Below are 19,649 nucleotides of genomic sequence, written 5' to 3' on the forward strand. Positions count from 1 at the left end.
GAGTTGGTTACCGGTGTGCGCCGTCCGCTGCAGACAGGGGCGGCGGCACCAATATCGGACGGCGCCCTCCCAACGAGGCCATCGGTCACCCACGGCCGGCGCCGCCGAAAACAATGAGCGCCGGCCGCCAGAGAGCAGACACACCCAGAGCAGAGACGGCACCGCGCGCGGCCGACACGGCCCCGACGTAATCTCGGCCGACACCCCACCCCGCCCGGCGCCCGCCCACCAGCCGGAAACAATCACAAACAAACAAAATTAGATAGCACGCTGCCAACGAAAGCCGGGGGACAGCGCCAGAGAGAGCCAGAAAGCCGAGATCGCAGAAAACAAGCGCTCAGCCGCTCAGCCACGGTCGCTGGTGTTTGCGGGTGCTGAAGGATAGATTTTGAGGAAAAGATGTAAAAATCCACATTTTGACATGGCTTTAAATCCTGGTATTTAACAATTGTCTTGCTAAGATATCTTCAAGGGTAGCTTTTGAGTAGATATGTAGAAGATCCATGTTTTGACATGGGTTTAAAACCTGGTATTTAAAAATTTTCTTGCTAAGATATATCATTTAATCCATGTCTTATTAGATGCCCTATTAGAAAGATGGTGTCACATTCTGATTTCGGGAAGGTCTGAACCGATTTCAAAATATAGTAAATCTGAGATAAAAGTCCATCTTGATAAAAGGCTTTCGAAAAGGGAAATTGACTGTCTGCGTTGATCAAGATTCCATATGTTTGGTTGAGGCTCCCGTCTGCGCCGTTGAAGTTCCCATCTACGGCAGTGACGCCCTCGTCTGCGCTCTTCACTGTTCAGGCTCCCGTCTGCTCCGCTGAGGCCCCTGAGGGTCCCTTCTGCTCTGTTTTTGACTCCCAAATGTGCCGCCAAGGGCACGACTGCCCCATAACCCTCCCGTCTGCGCCAGTGAGGCTCCCGTCTGCCCCGTAACGCTCCCTTCTGCACCGTTCAGGCTCCCTTCTGGGCCGCTGAGGCTCCCTGTCACTCGCGCTCCGCGGCTGCTGTCGAAGCTTCTGTCTCCGGAGCGACGTGCCCGGTGTACCAATAAACCCGACCGCGTGTCGAATGCCGGAGTCGAGTGGCCCCATCAGAGCCGCAGATATCCCGGCCGCACCCTGACCTAGTCGCAACCAATAATGGACTCTTCCACGTATTTTATTGGGTAAGTTATACTTCGACACGACCATTCACAAAAAGGGGCCGATGGGATAAAGTTACAAACTACGATGATAAGATTACAAACTCATTAGTCATCGAACATCCAGGCACTTCGATCAAATTATCAAATTTTTTCCCTTTTATCCCAGCATCTATTTGAGAGCACAAGGATGTATGACCGCAACAGTATTGGCCCTACCTCTATCCCATTGTGTAATTGCATGACCCTTATCCGACATCCCTCCTTCAACATGTTTCACTAGACATTTAGGTCTACATAGGTCTCACGACTCACTCCATCCCTCTCCCTTTCCCTCTCCTCTCCTCCTCTCTCTCTCTCTCTCTCTCTCTCTCTCTCTCTCTCTCTCTCTCTCTCTCTCTCTCTCTCTCTCTCTCTCTCTCTCTATCTCTCCATTACTAAGAAATTCGAGCAATTCTAGACTCAAATTTATATTTTGTGAAATGTGACTAAAGTTGAGTCATAGCCCGCAATCCACAATTCAAAATAAAATCTTAATTATCTCGGAGAGCCGCATCGCCGACTGATTGTGACTGACACGGCTGACACCCCTCGGTCTGTCACGGTACCGCCGTCAGTCAGCTGTGCGACAGGTCATCAGTCTGGGGACGGGTGGGCTCATGCGTCGCCCTGAGGGCACCGCTTGCTGAAGCGCGGCACGTCGCTAGAGCTGCGGGATATTGATGGCCGCCGGGCCACATGCCCGGTTCGGGTGGCTGCGGCCGAGAAGCGCCTGTCATGGATGTCACCGATCACTGCTCGAGCGGAGAGTGATGGCACGCTACTGAGAGCCGGGAGTGAGTGTCAGCAGTCGATGGGAGGGGCTCACGCAACCCGGACACGCGTTCGGCCGGTGATGGTAGAACAGATTGGGACTGATATATGTCCGATACGGTCGGTCATCGGAGGAATGATCAGCTACATATGTAATATCGAAATATGTTTGCGAAAATGACAGGCTTCTTTCATGAGACACTGATACAGAAACGGACTTTGGCACTGCAGGTTCGGTGGGAACCAAATTTGATAATCTAGGAAGGGCGTGTGTAGATAAGTAGGTGCGACAAGCATGCTGCTCATCAGCCAGTTGACACGGGTGACAACTGACGACTGTCCCTGACACTACTCCCCTGCGCTATCTAAGTGTTCCGCGCTCCGCCACGGCGCCGGTCCTGTCCGGGCCGCCGTTGCCACGGGCGGCTGTGTTCCTCAGGGTGTCCCCAGAGACCCAGCGACATGGCCATGTAATGGTGCCGACAGTAGCACCTGCCTGCGCGCGCGTCCCCCGGGCCCCAGGCGTAATGGGCGCCGCTATTGATCTGTAATGAAGGTGTGTATGTGGTAGATGCGATCAGCACACATAAGATGATGCGAAATAATTGCATTTGATATTATTTTCCTTGGAAGAATGTTCTCATTTCTGACGATGCAGCGAGGGCGTCAGTATAGTTAATATTCCTTCTTTCAGCAAATTGTTTTTGTCGCATTTCTTTATCAGAAATGTCCTGTTAATTGTTAAATGTAAAATGATCAATTTGAAGAGCATCGCAAGTCCCTCTGACGTTTGTCCTCTCTTCCTAACTGCCTGTCAGGGGTGGGATGATTTCGCTGAATTACGGACGTGACCAATTTGATATACGATCGGACGACTGTCGCTCGGGTAGGTGCGATACCCGGCGGCATCCTCATTGGTGCCACTCAAAGTGATATATGACTGTCCGATTGGCATGTTCATCTACACTCTGCGTCGCAAGTAGGCAAACACACCGATAATGCTGCTCAACTCTGTGGTGTTTGCATTGCATGAGGGTTTGCGATGGTATGGCACCGTTTCGAAATGATTTCCCCTGCGCAATGCGCATCTGCCATTAAGTAAAGGAGCACTTTTCTTGGAACTGTTTACAATGTGTGAAATTTTTGACCCCAGGTCATGTCAGGTCAGGTCACCAGGTCAAGTTAACTGACAAAGCCTAAAAAAGTTTGCAATCATGTCCAGCCTGCAGTGCTTGTCAGAAAGGTTTTAAGGTCAATCTTCTTTATCTTTTGCTGCATTCGGCTTGCATTCGGGTAGGTGGGGCATTCCACGATAGATCGTACCACTTTTTTTCCAATTTGACACCCTCATCTCTCGGAATTTGAAGAGAATAATATAACTGATAAGATGATAGAAAAGTCTACCCTCTTATCACAGGCCCTAACCCATTTTGGCGTATAGGTATTATGCTGCATAGTTGCTGGTTTATCGTGCTGCCCGGTAGCTCAATCAGTGAGCCCACTTTATAGATATTTCATATTAGTACGAAACCCACGAATAAGCCCAACCCCAAAGACACCCATTCAACCGTTGGGACAAATTTTCTTTAACCTTCGCCCCCCAGTGGGGGGGGGGGCATATGTTACCACCCTGTCGCGTTTTTTGCGTGTGAATAAGAAACCGCGGCGCGTAGCGCTGCGTCGCTTGGAGTAGCTTTTTGTACATCAATTTTGGACAATGTGTGAAATTTTTGACCCCAGGTCATGTCAGGTCAGGTCACCAGGTCAAGTTAACTGACAAAGCCTAAACAAGTTTGCAATCATGTCCAGCCTGCAGTGCTTGTCAGAAAGGTTTTAAAGTTGGTGGATGGCATGATGTTATGGGCGCCTACAATTTGCATATCTTGGATTTTTTATATCCGTGACCTAAGGTCAGGTCAGTGGCGTGACCTTACCATTATAAGTCAATGCAGAAAAAATGAAAATGCCTCTAGATCCGTGTGTACGCATAGGAACAGTCCAAATATTTCAGAATCACAGTGATTTGGACCAACCGTGACGACCAAGGTGTCGTTTTTGCTGATAGCCTCTAGAAAGGTCATCCGAGGTCATTTGAGGCTACAAACAGATTTTTGCCAATAACTCTCGATTGGAAAGAGATAGGATGAGATAGGATAGGATGAGAGATAAGAGATAGAGATAGCTGGGGATGTTCTCATTGTGCTTGTCTTGTTGAGACGCATCGACTGATATGCAACATGACCTTTTCCGGTCAGGTCATGACCTTGACCTGAGGTCAAATTTCTTGGCCTTTAAGGTCAAATTATAGTTCATTCGACGCGTCTTGGCGAGAGGAACACGATCCTGGCAATAGAAATGTTGTGGCTTTTTTAGTCAAAAGTTATTGTCGAAAAACACATTTCGTAAAAACAGCTATTTTTGGGGCGCCGGACATATGTACAGCCGGACCTATCAAATACAGCTTGTCACATGGTTTTGCCCAGACCGGGCACAGCTAATTGGTCGGAAATGGAATCCGCGTCGGCGACCCACTTTAGTTCCGAAGCGGTTCACGGCTATCTATTTGTACTTTACTTTTATTATAATATTATGATTCTATTTATATATATTTTGATTTTAACTCCTCATATTTAAGGCTAATGCAACTCCTGCACTCCGCCTTAGGTTTCTTTACAAACCTACACATTTAATTACCTTGATTGTCCTAAGATGCAAATGTAGCTAAATGAATAAGTACACAAGTAAGCATGTACGTGGTGCACTAATGCGTTCTCTTATTCAGCAAATTATTATCATCGTGTCAGCTCAGTCTTGGAACTAAGTAAGAACAGTCTTGGAATTGCTTAGCTAAGAAAAAGCAGAAGTACATATACAACAGAATTCATACAATAGAGCGCATACATTTGAGAGACGTATCGTCTCTAATAAATTGTCCTCCAGCGATTGGCTGTTGCACTTCAACGGTCTCTTGAAGTGCCGGATCGATGCGTGCAGGAGTTCCCCTGCACCAGTCACCACGTTGGACGATTTACCGACTTACGCGGGCCCGCCGCGGCTACCCCCAGGGCCGGTATCGTCGGTGCCGACACTGGGAGGGTGACGGGCCGACGGCGGTAGGGTCGACGGTGCCGACGGGCCGACGGCGCCGGCGCTGGCAGCGTTCCGGCTCCCCGCTACGTCAGCTGACTGGCCCGACCGGTGTGACGGCGACGGCGACTGCGGTATTCAATGGTGAGCAGATGGTGCGCATCTTTGAGTAGAAATTGACAGTTAACTTAGTTTGCCACGGAGTAGAGAGTTTCCATTTTCGTCTGAATGTGTTACGGGCTTTGATGTCGATCTACCACACCGCACACGAATTAATTTTGGCTGGATGTTCGTCTATGTATATCGCAGCAAAGGCATTCCGTTACACAGCCAAACACCAACTTGTCGAATGACTGACACTGAACAGTTGACACATGCCATGGGTGCGGGCAGATGGCGGTTCTTTTGATTATCTGACCCCGACGTATCTGTTGCTGCCTCTGGTGACCCTGAACTCTGACCCCGCCTGGACCCAGCGGTGGCGCCACCCTCCTACCGTTCCAGTCAGTCGTCCTGGAGCCTTCACCCACCCGCCATGAAGTACCAGAGCACGCGAGGACTGGAGAAGGGCGTCTCCTTCAAGGATGTCCTATTTGCAGGCGAGTGGCCCATTGATAGGTGAAGAAGCGATCAGGATCTAACGACAACCGGCTTAGGTGAATAACGTCACTTTAAAGGCTGTATTTCTAAGAGCTATGCGTTTTAAGCTCGACATAAGTTTTGCTTATTGCCACTTAACATTGCACTTTGATGGTGCGCAAACACATCATTACATCATTAGCACTGAACAATGATTGAATATCGTAATAATGGGTAGATAATTTCTCAAATATGCTATGAGTGATATTTAGTTAAGCTTCGCTGAACTTCGTATAAACGTTCAACATTCCAGGATACAGCAAGGATGGCGGCCTGTACTTCCCGGAGACGGTACCAAAGCTGTCTCAGGAGCAGCTGGAGTCGTGGTCGAAGCTCAGCTACCCAGACCTCCTGTCCGAGATCCTGTGTCTGTATATAGACCCGTCTGAGCTCAGCAGAGAACAAATCATCGGTGAGCGACAGGTATTCGGGAGATTCATTTATGACATATATTTATTGGTTTAAAACTTCATCTTTTTGTGTTCAGCTTCCGCCTAGTTCGATTGACTCGCCTGTGTCATTAAAATGTATCCTCAATCGTATTTATTGATGGAGAGATTGGAGCTATTTTATATGTGATGACGATGGCCAGACATGTCCAACATAACTGACTTTTCTGTACCTTTCCGGGCAGATCTGGCGACCGGCTCCTTCTCTCGTTTCGAACTGCCCGAGGTGATGAGGGTAGCCGAGCTGAAGAATGACCTACGAGTGTCCGAGCTCTTCCACGGACCCACGCTGGCCTTCAAGGATCTGGGACTCGGCGTGGTGGCTCGTCTGCTGGAGGTACGAACAGAAGCTTCGATTGCTTTCTAATTCTTATTCTGTTATCGAAAAAAAAAACGATTTCATATTATTTGAGCGTGCAAATCACACCTTTAGCATTGGTGATTTGTCTGTTACTTCATTCTTACGCATGGAGGCTGCTCAGTCCTTGCAGTCTGGTTCCATGTCATGAATGACCGTGTAAAGACAACGCTGCGGGCATTGCCTGTTTCTTTCTACAACCCTGCCCTACCCCTTTCCCGCTGGCAGACGTTCCTGTCCGCCTCCGGTGAGCGGTGTCTGATCGTGGTGGCCACCTCTGGCGACACGGGCAGCGCGGCCATCCAGGCGGTGCGCGGCCTGGACAACATCGACATCGTGGTGCTGCTGCCGCACGGCCGGTGCACAGAGATCCAGGAGCTGCAGATGACCACCTGCATCGACGACAACGTGCACGTCTTCGCCGGTAAGGCATGACGGAAAGAGGTTTTGTCGCCGGTAAGGCACGACGGAAAGAGGTTTTGATTGTGGCGTCGCGATGGTGCATGTTCTAGGCCTTACAAAAATAAGACGGTCCGGGATCATGTATCGTCGTTTCTATTGCAGCGGACGGGAACAGCGATGAAATAGATGTGGAAGTGAAAAGCATATTCGCCGATACCGAGTTTGTCAAGAGGCATCGTGTGATATCATCCAATTCCATCAACTGGGCTCGAGTACTATCACAGGTAATTATGCTTCCCTTCCCTTTTGCTCTCAAAGCTCGAGGAAAACGTACAAAGCGTACAAGGAAAACGTTAAAAAGTGTTACGTTGCATTGAATTGCATTTTCAAATGTTGATTGAAATGTTGAAATGATATTTTTCTCATCGTAGCTTACTTGTTTCAGTATAACTCGTTACTTCCATTAACGTCACTGGTATCCTCTCCGCAAATTTGTTCGTATGTTTTTATTTCGACAGATGACGCACTTTTTCTACGGCTACTTCCGAGCGTGCGCGAAAGTGGGTGACGTAGTCGAGATGGTTCTACCTACTGGAGCCGCAGGAAACATTACTGGTCAGTTGGGGTCTCATCAATCACTGACGTGCCAAATGCCTTCAGATTAAATATTGAGTTCTTTTTAGTATTCAAACTGTTGCGGATGTTAAACGAGGTTTGCAATTTGCAGCTCTGAAAAAGAATCATCAAAATTTGGTGTGCTCTATGACCTAAGACATGCTCCTTTCATGATACACGACGGACCCGCATATTATCCGCCCCGTAATCTGTGACAGCCTCACTGTGCCTGTGCTTTCGTCCCAAGCCGGCTGCGTGGCCGCCCGGATGGGTCTGCCCGTTCGGCTGGTGGCGGCCGTCAACACAAACGACATCGTCTACCGCAGCCTCAGCAGCGGCGACTTCTCCAAGGCGGACGAGGTGGTGGTGTCGCTCGCACCGGCCATGGACATCCAGGTGACGAGAATTAAATCAGCAAAAGGATGAAAAGACATCAGCGGCGACGAAATGTCACATTACATATGACATGTATAGTGCACTCGGATTCAGTAATGATAATCAGGAATAGGAATATTAAATGACATTGTGTTATTGATGTTGGAACTTTTCGTACTTATTTGTGTCTCTAAAAGATATATTTTCTACATATTTATACCTTTAATTCTAAGAATAAACATCCGTATACAACGTTCTCGCTCACAGGTGCCTTACAACATGGAGAGGCTGATGCTGCTGTTCAGCGGCCACAACACGGAGCTGGTGAAGGCGATGATGACGGAATTCGAGGCCAACGGTCGGGTCCAAATTGACGCTCAAGTTCTGAAGGAGATGCAGAAAGTTATTGTTGGTGAGGAAAAAGGGATAGTCGAGGGTCGATTTAGTTTTTTATTCAGTCATTTCAAGGACATGTGTGATCTGTTTGTCTCATGTCTGCGAGGCCTTTTTGAGTCGTCTGAATTCCGAAAATTTCAGCAGGTAAGTTATTGGCTTCTTGAGCATTTTGCTTTGTAGTTTATGAAAAAAAATGCCCAATTCTAGTTTGACAGCTTCATGTGACTTCTAAAGAACCAATTGCATGACTCTGTGGATGAAGTCTGCCTGATTTCGCGATGTGGTTCACTGTGCCTCTCCCTGCAGACGCTCAGGTGGTGCCGGACGACGCCATCAGTTCCACGCTGACCCGTTGCTGGGAGGAGAACCAGTACACGCTGTGTCCGCACACGGCCACGGCCGCCCACTACCACTACTGCCACGTCAGGTACAGCGTGAGGACTGCCCGTTACGATCGTTTTTTGTTTTGTTTTACTAAAAAAAAGACAATCATCGCATTTCTCACGATGTTAATTTTTTATGCACTTTTTCGACGGTTTCACCTCTGAATGACTGTGAGTACAGAGACATGAATGTCCTTGTAAATGTATATTTAGTAACCTGTGTCCGATGGAACCATCCCTGACTTCAAATTGTCATATAAGTTGTATAACCATGAAACTTCTCCCTAATTGAACTTTTTGAACTTTTTTTGAACTTTTTGAACTAATTGAACTTTTATTACGTCCTGCTCTACGTCGAGCTCCAGAACCGTTTACACCCGCTCCCCTCCCGTTTTGCCCACTCCGCAGGCCGGATGGACCGCGGCGTCTGTGTGTGGCCACGGCCGGTCCGGACAAGTTCCCCGGGGCGCTGCAGGGCGCCGGGGTGCCGTTCCAGCCTTGCGAGAGGATCCGCCAGCTGCACTCGATGCCCACGCGGTCGGAGCCGATGGAGCGCGGACAGGACTGGAAGGCCATGCTCCGACAGAAGATCGAGGCAGTGTCAGCCGTCAGGGAGGCCGGCGGTCGGTAGGGGGTGCTGGCGGGCCGCCGAGAGAGGACGATAGGAGGGATGATCCGGACGGTGCATCGTGCTAAAATGTTCGGGTCATCAGACCCTATCTGCCTGATCCTGGCCATTGGTGCTACCGAAGTGTTAAATAATATTTTTATTGAAGCTTGTAGAATACAATGAGACTGGAGTGGAAACTGAAAGGTACTGACTGCGAAGTGCGAGTCTGCAAGCGGTTGATAGCGATTAGCGAGTGGGCAGAAGGAGAGAAGAATCGACTAAATAGAATCGATACCGCTTTTGGGTCTCTCTTGCACTTTGCTAAATGAGCCTCACAGCTAACGAGAATATTCAGCCACAGAGTGCCAAACTATTGAGTTATTAGTTACACCACATGGCTGTGGTGGGAGTGAGGATGTTGTCAGCTACGTCAACGAAGCAGAGGGGAGGGGCAAAGAATGTGACATTTCTTACGACATAGTGGGCGCTCAATTGATAAAACGTCGGGCAGACGCAGACTTTTGTCCGGCTGCTGACCATGCTCATGGAGGTTCGACAAACATGCTAGTTGAAAAGGCAGCCCCAAAAGACATGCTCGCACGGCCCTCTAGCCGTCTTTCACGCCCATCAGCACCGGCGCGCCTTCTGCGCTTGTCAAATAATTTTATGATCGGCGGACCTGGAGGTAGCAGAGAAGTGTCAACACTCATCAATAGCTGCCCGTCCGCCTGTGTTACTTGAGTGCCTGTGGGGGGCTTGTTTTGTTAAGAGCATTCCTTTGGGGCCACGGCACCGCACAATTCCTCATGCTCCGCTCGGGAGGGCTTATGTGAACAGGCCCGTCCGACCCGGTTTCCTGGCAACGGGCTGATAAATGACAATTGAGAACACAGACTTCTATTAATTTTCTAAGGATGTTTATTAGGTATTGAGGTAATTTCGCGCGTATGTTGTTTATGACTGCATTGCTACACGAAGTCAAGTTTTATTCGAAACTTTCCAACAACAAAAAGATTATGGTCACGAAGTTAAATGTTGAATCTTTATATTTAGCACGATTATCAGCAAAAATAAAAATGTAAGAAGAAACTTTGTGTCAATAAAATATGGAGGTGCGACCGTGTGAGAACAGCCGTAGGTGGGCATAACGGCTGTCATTTTAGGCACGTGTGGTCTGATCCACAACGCAGCATTAAATTTCCAAAGTTTGTGACGTTGCTTAGTGTTTTCTATTCAGAAATATAAGTTCGCATGGCACACGCTTCTCCTGATAGACGTAAATAAATTCGTTAACCATACCATAGATAACATGAATCGAGACGATAGATAAGATTCATGTTATCTATGACCATACATATAACGGATTAGGAGCTTGCCATCGCTTCACGGCTCATGCTCTTCAATGGACGGATTAAGCGAACGTTGCAAGCTCCTCAAGCCAAGCTCTTCATAATTGTTTTCTTGGCGCCGCCGTTTCCAAAGGCTTTCTCACCGTTTAAGCTGATGGAATGGTATGGGTGCAAGCTCTTCTCTGTTCCTACGTCGTTCGACCGGGAACCGTCCAGCTGCGTTTCATCCTTCAGACGGCGAGTCAGGTACCGGTCGCACTGGGCTGACACCCGCTCCCGCAGTCTGACGAGCTGTTGACGGCGCCAGTTTCCCGTTCTGCCGTACAGCTGCTCCAGCGCCAACAGCATCACGCTGGCCACCACTGCCAGCGGCACGATCAGCAGCATGGCCAGCAGGTTGGTCAGCGACAGCGGCCGGTAGTTGGCCGTAGGCGCGTCGCAGTCTCGCTGCAGCTGAGTCATCCACCTGTTGCGAATCCGGTCCACCAGGCCGGTCTCAGCCAGCTCCAGCATGGCCCTGTTAAGTTTGTCACGCAGCGCCGGGCGGCCCTTGGCGATCGGCATGTAGGCGCGGATCGGTGGGTTTGGCGGTGTGTCCAGCAGACGGATCAGCTTGCAGCTCTCCTGACCGATCGCGTACCGCAGCCTCCTGAAGTCGGCGTGGAAGAGAACTCTGTCGATGTTGAAGCCAGACTTGTTATCGTGAGTCGGGTAGAGTTCGATGTACCTGTCTCCATTCTCGACGCGTTGAAACATCTCCCGTTCGTGTGGCTTGTCGCTCACCTTCCAACCGTCGAGGATGCTCACTCCCGGCTCCATGGCGATTATCCAGTCTCTCTCGGCGGCGAACTCGTGCAGGCTGTGGAGGGGCCGGCTCGGGGTCGGCACGGTCAGGTGGCACATCAGCTTGGCCGTGTAGCTGGCGTACAGCAACATGCCCAGGATCCAGCTGGAGAGGGTGACGGTGCGTGCCGCCAGCGAGTCGGGCATGGTGTCCCAGCCCTGGCCGACCACCGAGCGCAGCGTGTTCAGCAGACACGAGCCCCACGACATCTGACCGGCGACGAGCTCGCTCTCGGAGAGGCCACGACCGACCCGCACCGTGACGTGCAGCAGCACAGAGATAACCAGCAGAGAACCGAGCAGCATCCACCAGACGTCCTCGTGCAGCGGCCGCAGCAGCGACGCGAACGTCTTGGCGCGCAGCTCGGGTGCCGTCACCGGCCCGCTGCGCACATAGAAGTCGTCCTGGTACCAGCTCACGGGGATCACGTCCAGAAAGTCGATCACCGCCGTCCGGTTGGAGGTCATGCCGAGCCAGCTGAGGGCCAGGTCGGCTCGACCGTACGTCAGCTCGCCGGTCACACCGGTCCACGTGCGGTTGCCGGAGAGACGTCCGTAGCCGCCGCCTGTCAGCGGGATGATCCTGTAGCGTAAGTCCACCATGCAGGCCAGCATCTGCCACAGCTGGTAAAGGTAGCCGTCGTAGGTGTGGCTGCCGTTTTCGTGATGTGTGATGAAAAAGTACGGCGGATCGTGGAACGCTGAGATACGCAGTTCTTCATCTTTCGGAACCGCACTGTTCGGTTCAACGCTGGCCCAGCTTGGCCCCATGGAGACCAGGCCAGCGCAGCGCGCCATGGCTCACGCGACGAGCCCCCACCGGCGTCTCCTCGGGGTCTGGCAGGAGACTTTGTGCGCTTATTGCGGGCTTAGCAAGACGTCGGTGGCAATCGATGTGGCTGTTCTACCTGACCGCATGGCGGTTCTTCGTAATAACGCTAGTGCCGCTCCTATTGTCCTTTGAGTGTTATGTTGCCGGGCATACCGAGCTGGGCCACACAAGCTCCTGATCGTAATTAATTCAGTGACGTCAAGATGTTTGCTGTATAAACAGGGGTGTGCTGGTAGTTTGACGAGCTTGGGAGAATGATGAGCCTGCAGCTGTTCTTACGTACCTACTTAGATAGATACGGACTCATTTGTTCAGGCTGATGGCATAGCCAGTGGATTGTTGAGGAAAGGAGAGTGCATTGAACGCCCTCAATTTTTATTTAAACGCTCAATATCTTGAATCGATGAAGCGCACCGCTTGTGGCTGGATACCTGCACCTAATTGCCAGTGAACCGCGAATCATCATCATCGTCATCATATATATATATATATATATATATATATATATATATATATATATATATATATATATATATATATATATATATATATATATATATATATATATATATATATATATATATATATATATATATATATATATCCTATATAGGTAGGTACACTGAGGTAGGTACATCGACTGCACAGGGAGAGCAGGCTGCTAAGGACCCATGTTACCCCTGTCTAACCAAAAGAAGGCTATCGGAGGTTGGATCTGGGAAGGCCACCGGCCACGGGCAAAATAATTCAAATCCAAACGATCCACAATCTTACCAGAAGGCAAGAATGCAAACCTAGCTATATAACTATTAACCCTCGCCGGACCTATTGGTTTTCTACATACGCGCCGGCCAAGGGGGGGGGGGGCGGCGGGTACGACCCCCCTCGCCGTTTCGCACCTGGTGGAGCAAGCGCGTTGCGGAAAAAAGGAGCGTGTGCGCCGTTACGAGATGCAGAGATTGATGCCCGATTTTAACCCTCGCCGGCACAGGCCATTTCGCGTCCTTCGACGGCACAGGGGGGGGGGGGATGGTACGACCCCCCTCTCGCGTTTGGCCCCTGATCGAGCTAGAGCTTCGTGGAAAAAACGAGCGTGTTGCCCGTCACGAGAGGAAGCCGATGATATCCAATTTTAAGGTCCTAGGTCATCGGGTGACCTTCCAGGTCGGGGTCAATGACCCAAAAATCTGAAAAATCGGGACCTGTTAGAAAGTCGTAAAGTGTGGCTGCTATCTAAGGGGTTTTCCGGGGTGCTGATCACGAATATCGTGTTAGTTTTGATCAGAGATGATATCTTTAAGCATTTAGACCAGGTCGGGTCAGGTCAGGTCAGGTCAACCGGTAGGGGTCGTGACGGGTATTCGTAATACGTGTCAACCGCCTCTGACAGCTTCGTAAAATGTTACGAAGGCACCAAAACTACTTCGTAAATGTTCAAATGGTTGCTAAATTCGAAATCAGCTCCAAAAACTAGCCTAGAAACATGTAAAACTCGAAAAAGTGAACCGAGGTTACCAAAGGTCAATGGCCTGACCTGACCTTCAGGTGACCTTTTTTTATAAATTTAGTCCGAACCTTTTGATAGGAAGGATTCACAAGGACAGAGCCACCGCTAAGCGAAGCTTGTTGCGGTGACCCTGCCCTCTACCCTCCGATCGCGCAATGCCAGTGCTATGGCAGAATTGAGTCTAAAGCTTAACGTGCGCACATAGCCGCGCACGGCCGGTCCCCTCACTGACTTCGCCTGGCTACGGCCTGCCACCAACCGCAACCATACCTGTCAGGAGGCCCGCAAATGTCGAGCGCCCGTCGCGCTTCGAACCCGGACTGTTATAACCGGGAACGCGTGCTCTCACCACGCGGAGTCCAACGCTCTACCAACTGAGCTACGGGACCGGCAAACCTTGACAAGACCTTGACATCCACCCTAATGTATGGGAGCAACATCAAATCACATGTTTGAACGTTTGAAACCACGAAAAGCTTGCAAACGCGCGGCTAATGCGAGCCGACATACGCCGAATCGCGATTCCGGCCAAACATAGTCTCGGAAAGTAGGTGTAAAATTGATCAATGTGAGGGTACTGAATGTTTCGTTGCGATCAGCCGCTTTTTACGCGAGTTATTTGCAAAAAAACCTCAGCCTCCCCCCTGTGTCTGCGAGGGTCCTAGGTCAACCGGTGACCTCTGAGGTCAGGTCAATTGCTCCAGGGTACGGTTCAGTTTTTGGTGAATTACTTCGCAAAAAACGGCCGCAGAGCCGCGATTTTGGCAGCATCGTGTTCGCCTCGCTCAGGCGCGTCGAATGATAGGTATACCTACTTTTTGTTTGGGTCAGGTCAACTTAGGGTGTTGACCTCAGGTCACGGTCAGGTCAGCGCCCCAGGTCACGAAGCTGGTCGAAAGAGGTCTTGTTGCATATCATTCGATTCGGCAGGTCTTCCTGAGTCCATTGGTGGCTTTCCCGACTCGCTAGTTCAATTTGATCGGAGGTTATTGACGAAAAACTAATATGAACTTGATGACGTCATAAATGACGTCACACAAGGTCAACATTGCAAAAGTGACGCATCTTACCTTGCAAGGAGTGCATCAAATCACGATTCTGTGTGCGTGAGATAGTTGGAGATCGTTCCCGGCGCCAGAATAGCAGTTTTCATGTTTCCCTATTACATATAATGGTGAGGTCACGAAAATGACCTGACCTCATATGACCTTTAGGAAAAATCCGAGATATGCCTACAAGTTGTGAGACTTGAGTAGATTCCGCAAGTTTCATTTCCCTGTGAAAGCTCCTCTGGCAGTGAGGGCGTTGCGAAGTTGCGACCTGAAGACCGTGCAGAGGTTCACTTATGACGTCATAGGTCAGTGACCTGACCTGACCCGAAAATGCGGTTGGTGTCAAAAGATCCGGCTTGTATCAAAGGTCAGATACGTCAAGTTTCAGCTCTCTATCGCCGGCGTGCTCGGAACTATCGCGAGAAAACGCTATACGAGGGGGGACGGCACCCCCTCGACCGGCGAGGGTTAAAATCTTCCTGGACGATAGCGATCTGGTAAGTTCATTTGCCGGAAGATTCATTCTTTTTTTCTAGAAACAACACCTACACAAACACTAATCTTCGCATAGGCGTAGGAACAGGGGGGCCGGGGGGGCCATGGCCCCCCCCACTTTCGGAGGTGGGGAGGCCAGCAATGTTAACTGGCTGACTTAAGTGTCTTACTGACTTTTTGCTGACTTAAGTGTCTGTCTGTACCTAACCTACCACCCGGTAACTTGACAACTATTCAGCTTGCCCTTTAATGAGGATTCCTTTTTGTTTCTACAGCGTTATTGACCGCAATTTCCTTCACTCAATGAAGGAAACCATATCAGAGACAAGACTGTGAGTCCTGGTGACAGCATTTTGTTGAATACGAGGCGCGGGACAGCGAGCACTAAAAAGGTATAGGCAATACTAAGACAATACTAGCACGGTGCAGGAGAATGCGTATACAAACGACCAACGCTTGACCTTATCTGCTTGGGGTCGGCATAGTTCGTCAAAGGCGTACTAGCTGGGGGCCAGGGTGACCGTGCCTCAGCCTCGGTTCAAACAGGCTGGGGGCCAGCAATGTCTGTTTCTGCCCCTCCCCCTTCCACTTTCAGTGCAGTGGCGGTCGCAGAGGGGGATCAGGGCCATGCCCTTCCCCCTCCAAAGGCTAATCAGGGGGCCATCATATCATTTGGCCCCCCCAAACAACCAATGGGCCCCCATGGGCGTATGGGGCTCTGGCCCTTATTCGATTGTCAAGAGGCTCGAGAATCCCACGCTAGCTATTAACAGCTCCCAAACCAGTCTTTGAGGGTCCTACACTGATCTCGGAGGGCCCTTCAGTGGCGGTCAAGCGCCCACATTGACCGCTGAGAACCCACATTGACCTCATTTGAGGGCCCCTAAACCGGCCTCAAGGGCCCAGCCGGCGTCTGAGGGCCTCACACCGGCCTCTGGTGGCCTCATTTCTGTCTCTGGGGTCCCAAGACTAGCCTTTAGGTGCCTTTGAGGGTCCCGCACTGAATTCTGAAGACCCGATGCCGGCCTCTAAGGGTCCGCATCGGCCTCTGAGGGTCCACCTTGGCCTAGGGGTCCAACGCCGGCCCATGCCGGTCTTTTAGGGCCCCACACTGACCTCTAAGGGCCCATGCTGACCTGTAAGGACCCACATTAGCCTCTGATGGCCCAAGTCGGCATCTTAAGGTCTCATCTTGCCCTTTGCAGGCCCTGTACTGGTCTCTGAGGGCCTTAACCCTCGCCGGCCGGGGGGGGGGGCGGGTGCCGCCCCTCCATAGTTTTTTTTTTTCGCGATAGCTCCGAACACGCCGGCGATAGAGAGCTGAAGCTTGGCATACCTGACCTTTGAATCAAACGGGATCTTTTGACACCAACCGCATTTTCGGGTCAGATCAGGTCACTGACCCATGTGGTCCATAAGTGAACCTCTGCACGGTCTTCAGATGTCGCAACTTCGCAACGCCCTCACTGCCAGAGGAGATTTCACAGGGAAATGAACCTTGGAGGACCTAGTATCCAATAGGAGTCTCTCAACTTGTATAATGTAACTATATCTCGGATTTTTCCTAAAGTTCATATGAGGTCAGGTCATTTTCGTGACCTCACCATTAGGTATAAGTCAATGGGGATAAACTGAAAACTTTTCCTGGCGCCGGGAACGATCGATCTCCAACTATCTCAAGCACACCGAATCGTGATTTCATGCACTCTTTGCAAGGTTCGATGCGTCACTTTTGCAATGTTGACCTTGCGCGACGTCATTTATGAAGTTATAAGGGTCTTATTAGTTTTTCGTCAATAACTAGGTACCGATCAAATTGAGCTAGCGAGTCGGGAAAGCCACCTATGGACTCAGGAAGACCTGCCGAATCGAATGATATGCGACATGACCTCCTTCGACCAATTTCGTGACCTGGGGACGCCGACCTGACCGTGACCCGAGGTCAACACCCTAAGTTTACCTCACCCAAACAAAAAGTATATCATTCGACGCGCCTGAGAGAGGCGAACACGATGCTGGCAAAATCGCGGCTCTGCGGCCATTTTTTGCGAAGTTATTCACCAAAAACGGAACCGTGCCTTGAGGCACTTGACCTGACCTCAGAGGTCACCGGTTTTTGTTTGTTTTGTTGGGTTAGGCCCTTTCGGTCCAATGAGACCATTTCAGAGCCGGAAGGATGATAGGATATAGGGGGAGACATTGGTCTGGGCAGGCACCCTAGTGAGTCGCCGGGGCTGAGCCCGTCCAGAGGACAGGCCACCCAGCCCCAAGGCACTCACTGCACCCGGCTACAGGGTGCGCTCCCTCGGGAGCAGCGGTGCCGCTCCAAGGGAGCAGCCCGCATGAGATAAAGTTGCCTGTCCAGCCCGGAGGGGGTTGCGGTGTGGAGGAGAAGGATTTCAGTATCCTGAGGATAGAAGCACGGAACGGTGTCAGAGGTCACCGGTTGACCTAGGACCATAAAATCGGGTATCGATCTCTGCGTCTCGTAACGGCGCACACGCTCGTTTTACCGCGACGCGCTAGCTCCACCTGGGGCGAAACGGCGAGGGGGGTCGTACCCGCCCCCCGCCCCCTCGGCCAGCGCGTATGTAGAAAACCTATAGGACCGGGCCGTGGAGGGTTAAACTGGCCTCTGAAGGCCCAGACCGTCTAAAAGTCCCACACCGGCCTCTGATAAGTGATAGTCAATCAGCCCAGTTGCAGTGGTCGCTGATATAAAACCTCTTAAAAACGTTATAGGCCTGGCTGAGCCTAGCTGGGCCGTTCATGCTGATTTTTATAGGTATATTGAAAAGACTCGCTTTGCACGTTTCACGCTTGCTCGTAATGAAAAAGTTGCTGGATGCCTCTGGAATTTGCATGGGTGCCAACGGCTGCGGAGGACAGGGGAACGCGTCCATCAGTTTGAGTTTATGGACGGGAGACTCCCTGAAATTTCAACCAATTTTTTTCTTTTTTTTTGTCTCGATTTTTTTAAACCTCTGAGCATGTTTGCGAAAACAAAGTGGCCGAAATCCGAGGAGAAATCGGACTTTGGGGGTAGGTTAGGTTTTGGACCTCTGGGACCCTGGCCCCCCCACTTTCGAAAACGTTCCTACGCCTATGTCTTCGCTAAAACAACAAAATCCGATGAAGCTCTGTGATTCAGTGCTTTTGATTCAGTGGCCGCTTTTTTTTATTCATTGGCCCTCATTTAGTATAAACCACGGACGTATAAATAAACGTTTAATTATACGTCCGTGGTATAAACTCATAGATATAGAATGACGTCATATTCAGTTGACCAATCTTGGACCAATCAACGTCATGCAAAGGTCAATTTTTGTTTTTTTTTGTTTTAAATTTAGCTCGAATGTTTGAATGGACGGATTGACAGAGCCGGAGTCCACGCTAAGCAGAGCTTGTTGCGTAGACCCCGACCCCTACCGTCCGATCGCGCAATTCCGGGTAACGGGAGAATTTAGATGCCAAAGTTTAACGTGCCCTTCAAAGCCGGACACGGCCTGTCCCACTCAACTGACTTCAACTGGCTGCGGCTGCTCCCACCAACCGCAGACCATCCCCGTCAGGAGTCTCATATATCGAGCGCCGGAGCGTCTCGAACCCGGGCTCTCACCACCGGGAGTCCGATGCTCTACCAACTGAGCTACGGGACAGGCTAAAAGTGTTTACGAATCTCAATCTCAAGTGTTTACGAATTGGTGATTGGTACATTTGGTGAACGATACTCGCAAAGAAAAAGTTTGAACAGTTAGCTTAGATAATTCTCATAATTGTCTGTTACGCGTCGTAAGCGACTATTTTGCAGCGAGGTTGACCCCGCGTTCGATGTCTCTCGGACGACGAAGATTCTATGCCGTCCGGCCAATCCCGTCCAAGGTCAGCGGGGGCTCGGCCGCGGTTATGGAACGTGATTGGCCGGACGGCGTAGAATCTTTGCCGTCCGGGAGACATCGAACGCGGGGTGAGTTTGCTGTGACTTTTTTACAATTTGCCAACAATTTGCATTATATGGATGAAGTATTCCTTATATGCTGATGCTTTGTTATAATTTATCTTTGACGTTTGGGTATCGAAGAAAAGGTTGGCTGGGGCGAGTGCCGGGTTCTTTAAGATAGGCAAGATTCTTCAAGATCATATATATATATATATATATATATATATATATATATATATATATATATATATATATATATATATATATATATATATATAGAGGCAGAGCATTATAGAGTTCAGTGAGGCAGAGAGTAGAGCAAGAGCAAAGCCGTAGGGGTATATCAATATCAAT

General features: G+C 50.1%; 2 protein-coding genes across 2 annotated transcripts; one reads left to right on the forward strand and one right to left on the reverse strand.

The window, feature by feature from the left end:
• Positions 1–5,079: 5,079 nt before the first annotated feature.
• Positions 5,080–9,480, forward strand: LOC122375255 (threonine synthase-like 2). Its single transcript, XM_043354532.1, has 11 exons — positions 5,080–5,194; positions 5,527–5,649; positions 5,943–6,101; positions 6,324–6,475; positions 6,725–6,920; positions 7,061–7,182; positions 7,417–7,513; positions 7,761–7,909; positions 8,156–8,300; positions 8,591–8,711; positions 9,076–9,480. Exons 2-11 carry the CDS (start codon positions 5,586–5,588, stop codon positions 9,296–9,298), a joined length of 1,428 nt encoding a protein of 475 aa, XP_043210467.1. The 5' UTR covers positions 5,080–5,194; positions 5,527–5,585; the 3' UTR covers positions 9,299–9,480.
• A 1,230-nt stretch (positions 9,481–10,710) lies between these two features.
• Positions 10,711–19,496, reverse strand: LOC122375254 (glutamate receptor-like). Its single transcript, XM_043354531.1, is given in 2 exon segments — positions 10,711–12,191; positions 19,358–19,496. Coding segments are annotated over 2 exon segments (1,620 nt in total).
• Positions 19,497–19,649: the final 153 nt, after the last annotated feature.

The sequence above is a fragment of the Amphibalanus amphitrite genome, unplaced genomic scaffold (genome assembly GCF_019059575.1).
Source record: "Amphibalanus amphitrite isolate SeventyFive unplaced genomic scaffold, NRLGWU_Aamphi_draft 001805F_arrow, whole genome shotgun sequence".
In the NCBI taxonomy this organism is placed as follows: Eukaryota; Metazoa; Arthropoda; class Thecostraca; order Balanomorpha; family Balanidae; genus Amphibalanus; species Amphibalanus amphitrite.

Bases quoted from the DNA above. Each gene is read 5' to 3' on its own strand.
- LOC122375255 (XM_043354532.1), top strand. From the start codon at position 5,586: ATGAAGTACCAGAGCACGCGAGGACTGGAGAAGGGCGTCTCCTTCAAG. The intron at 6,476-6,724 runs GTACGAACAGAA...TCCCGCTGGCAG, and splicing joins TGGTGGCTCGTCTGCTGGAG to ACGTTCCTGTCCGCCTCCGG. The intron at 7,910-8,155 runs GTGACGAGAATT...TCTCGCTCACAG, and splicing joins CACCGGCCATGGACATCCAG to GTGCCTTACAACATGGAGAG.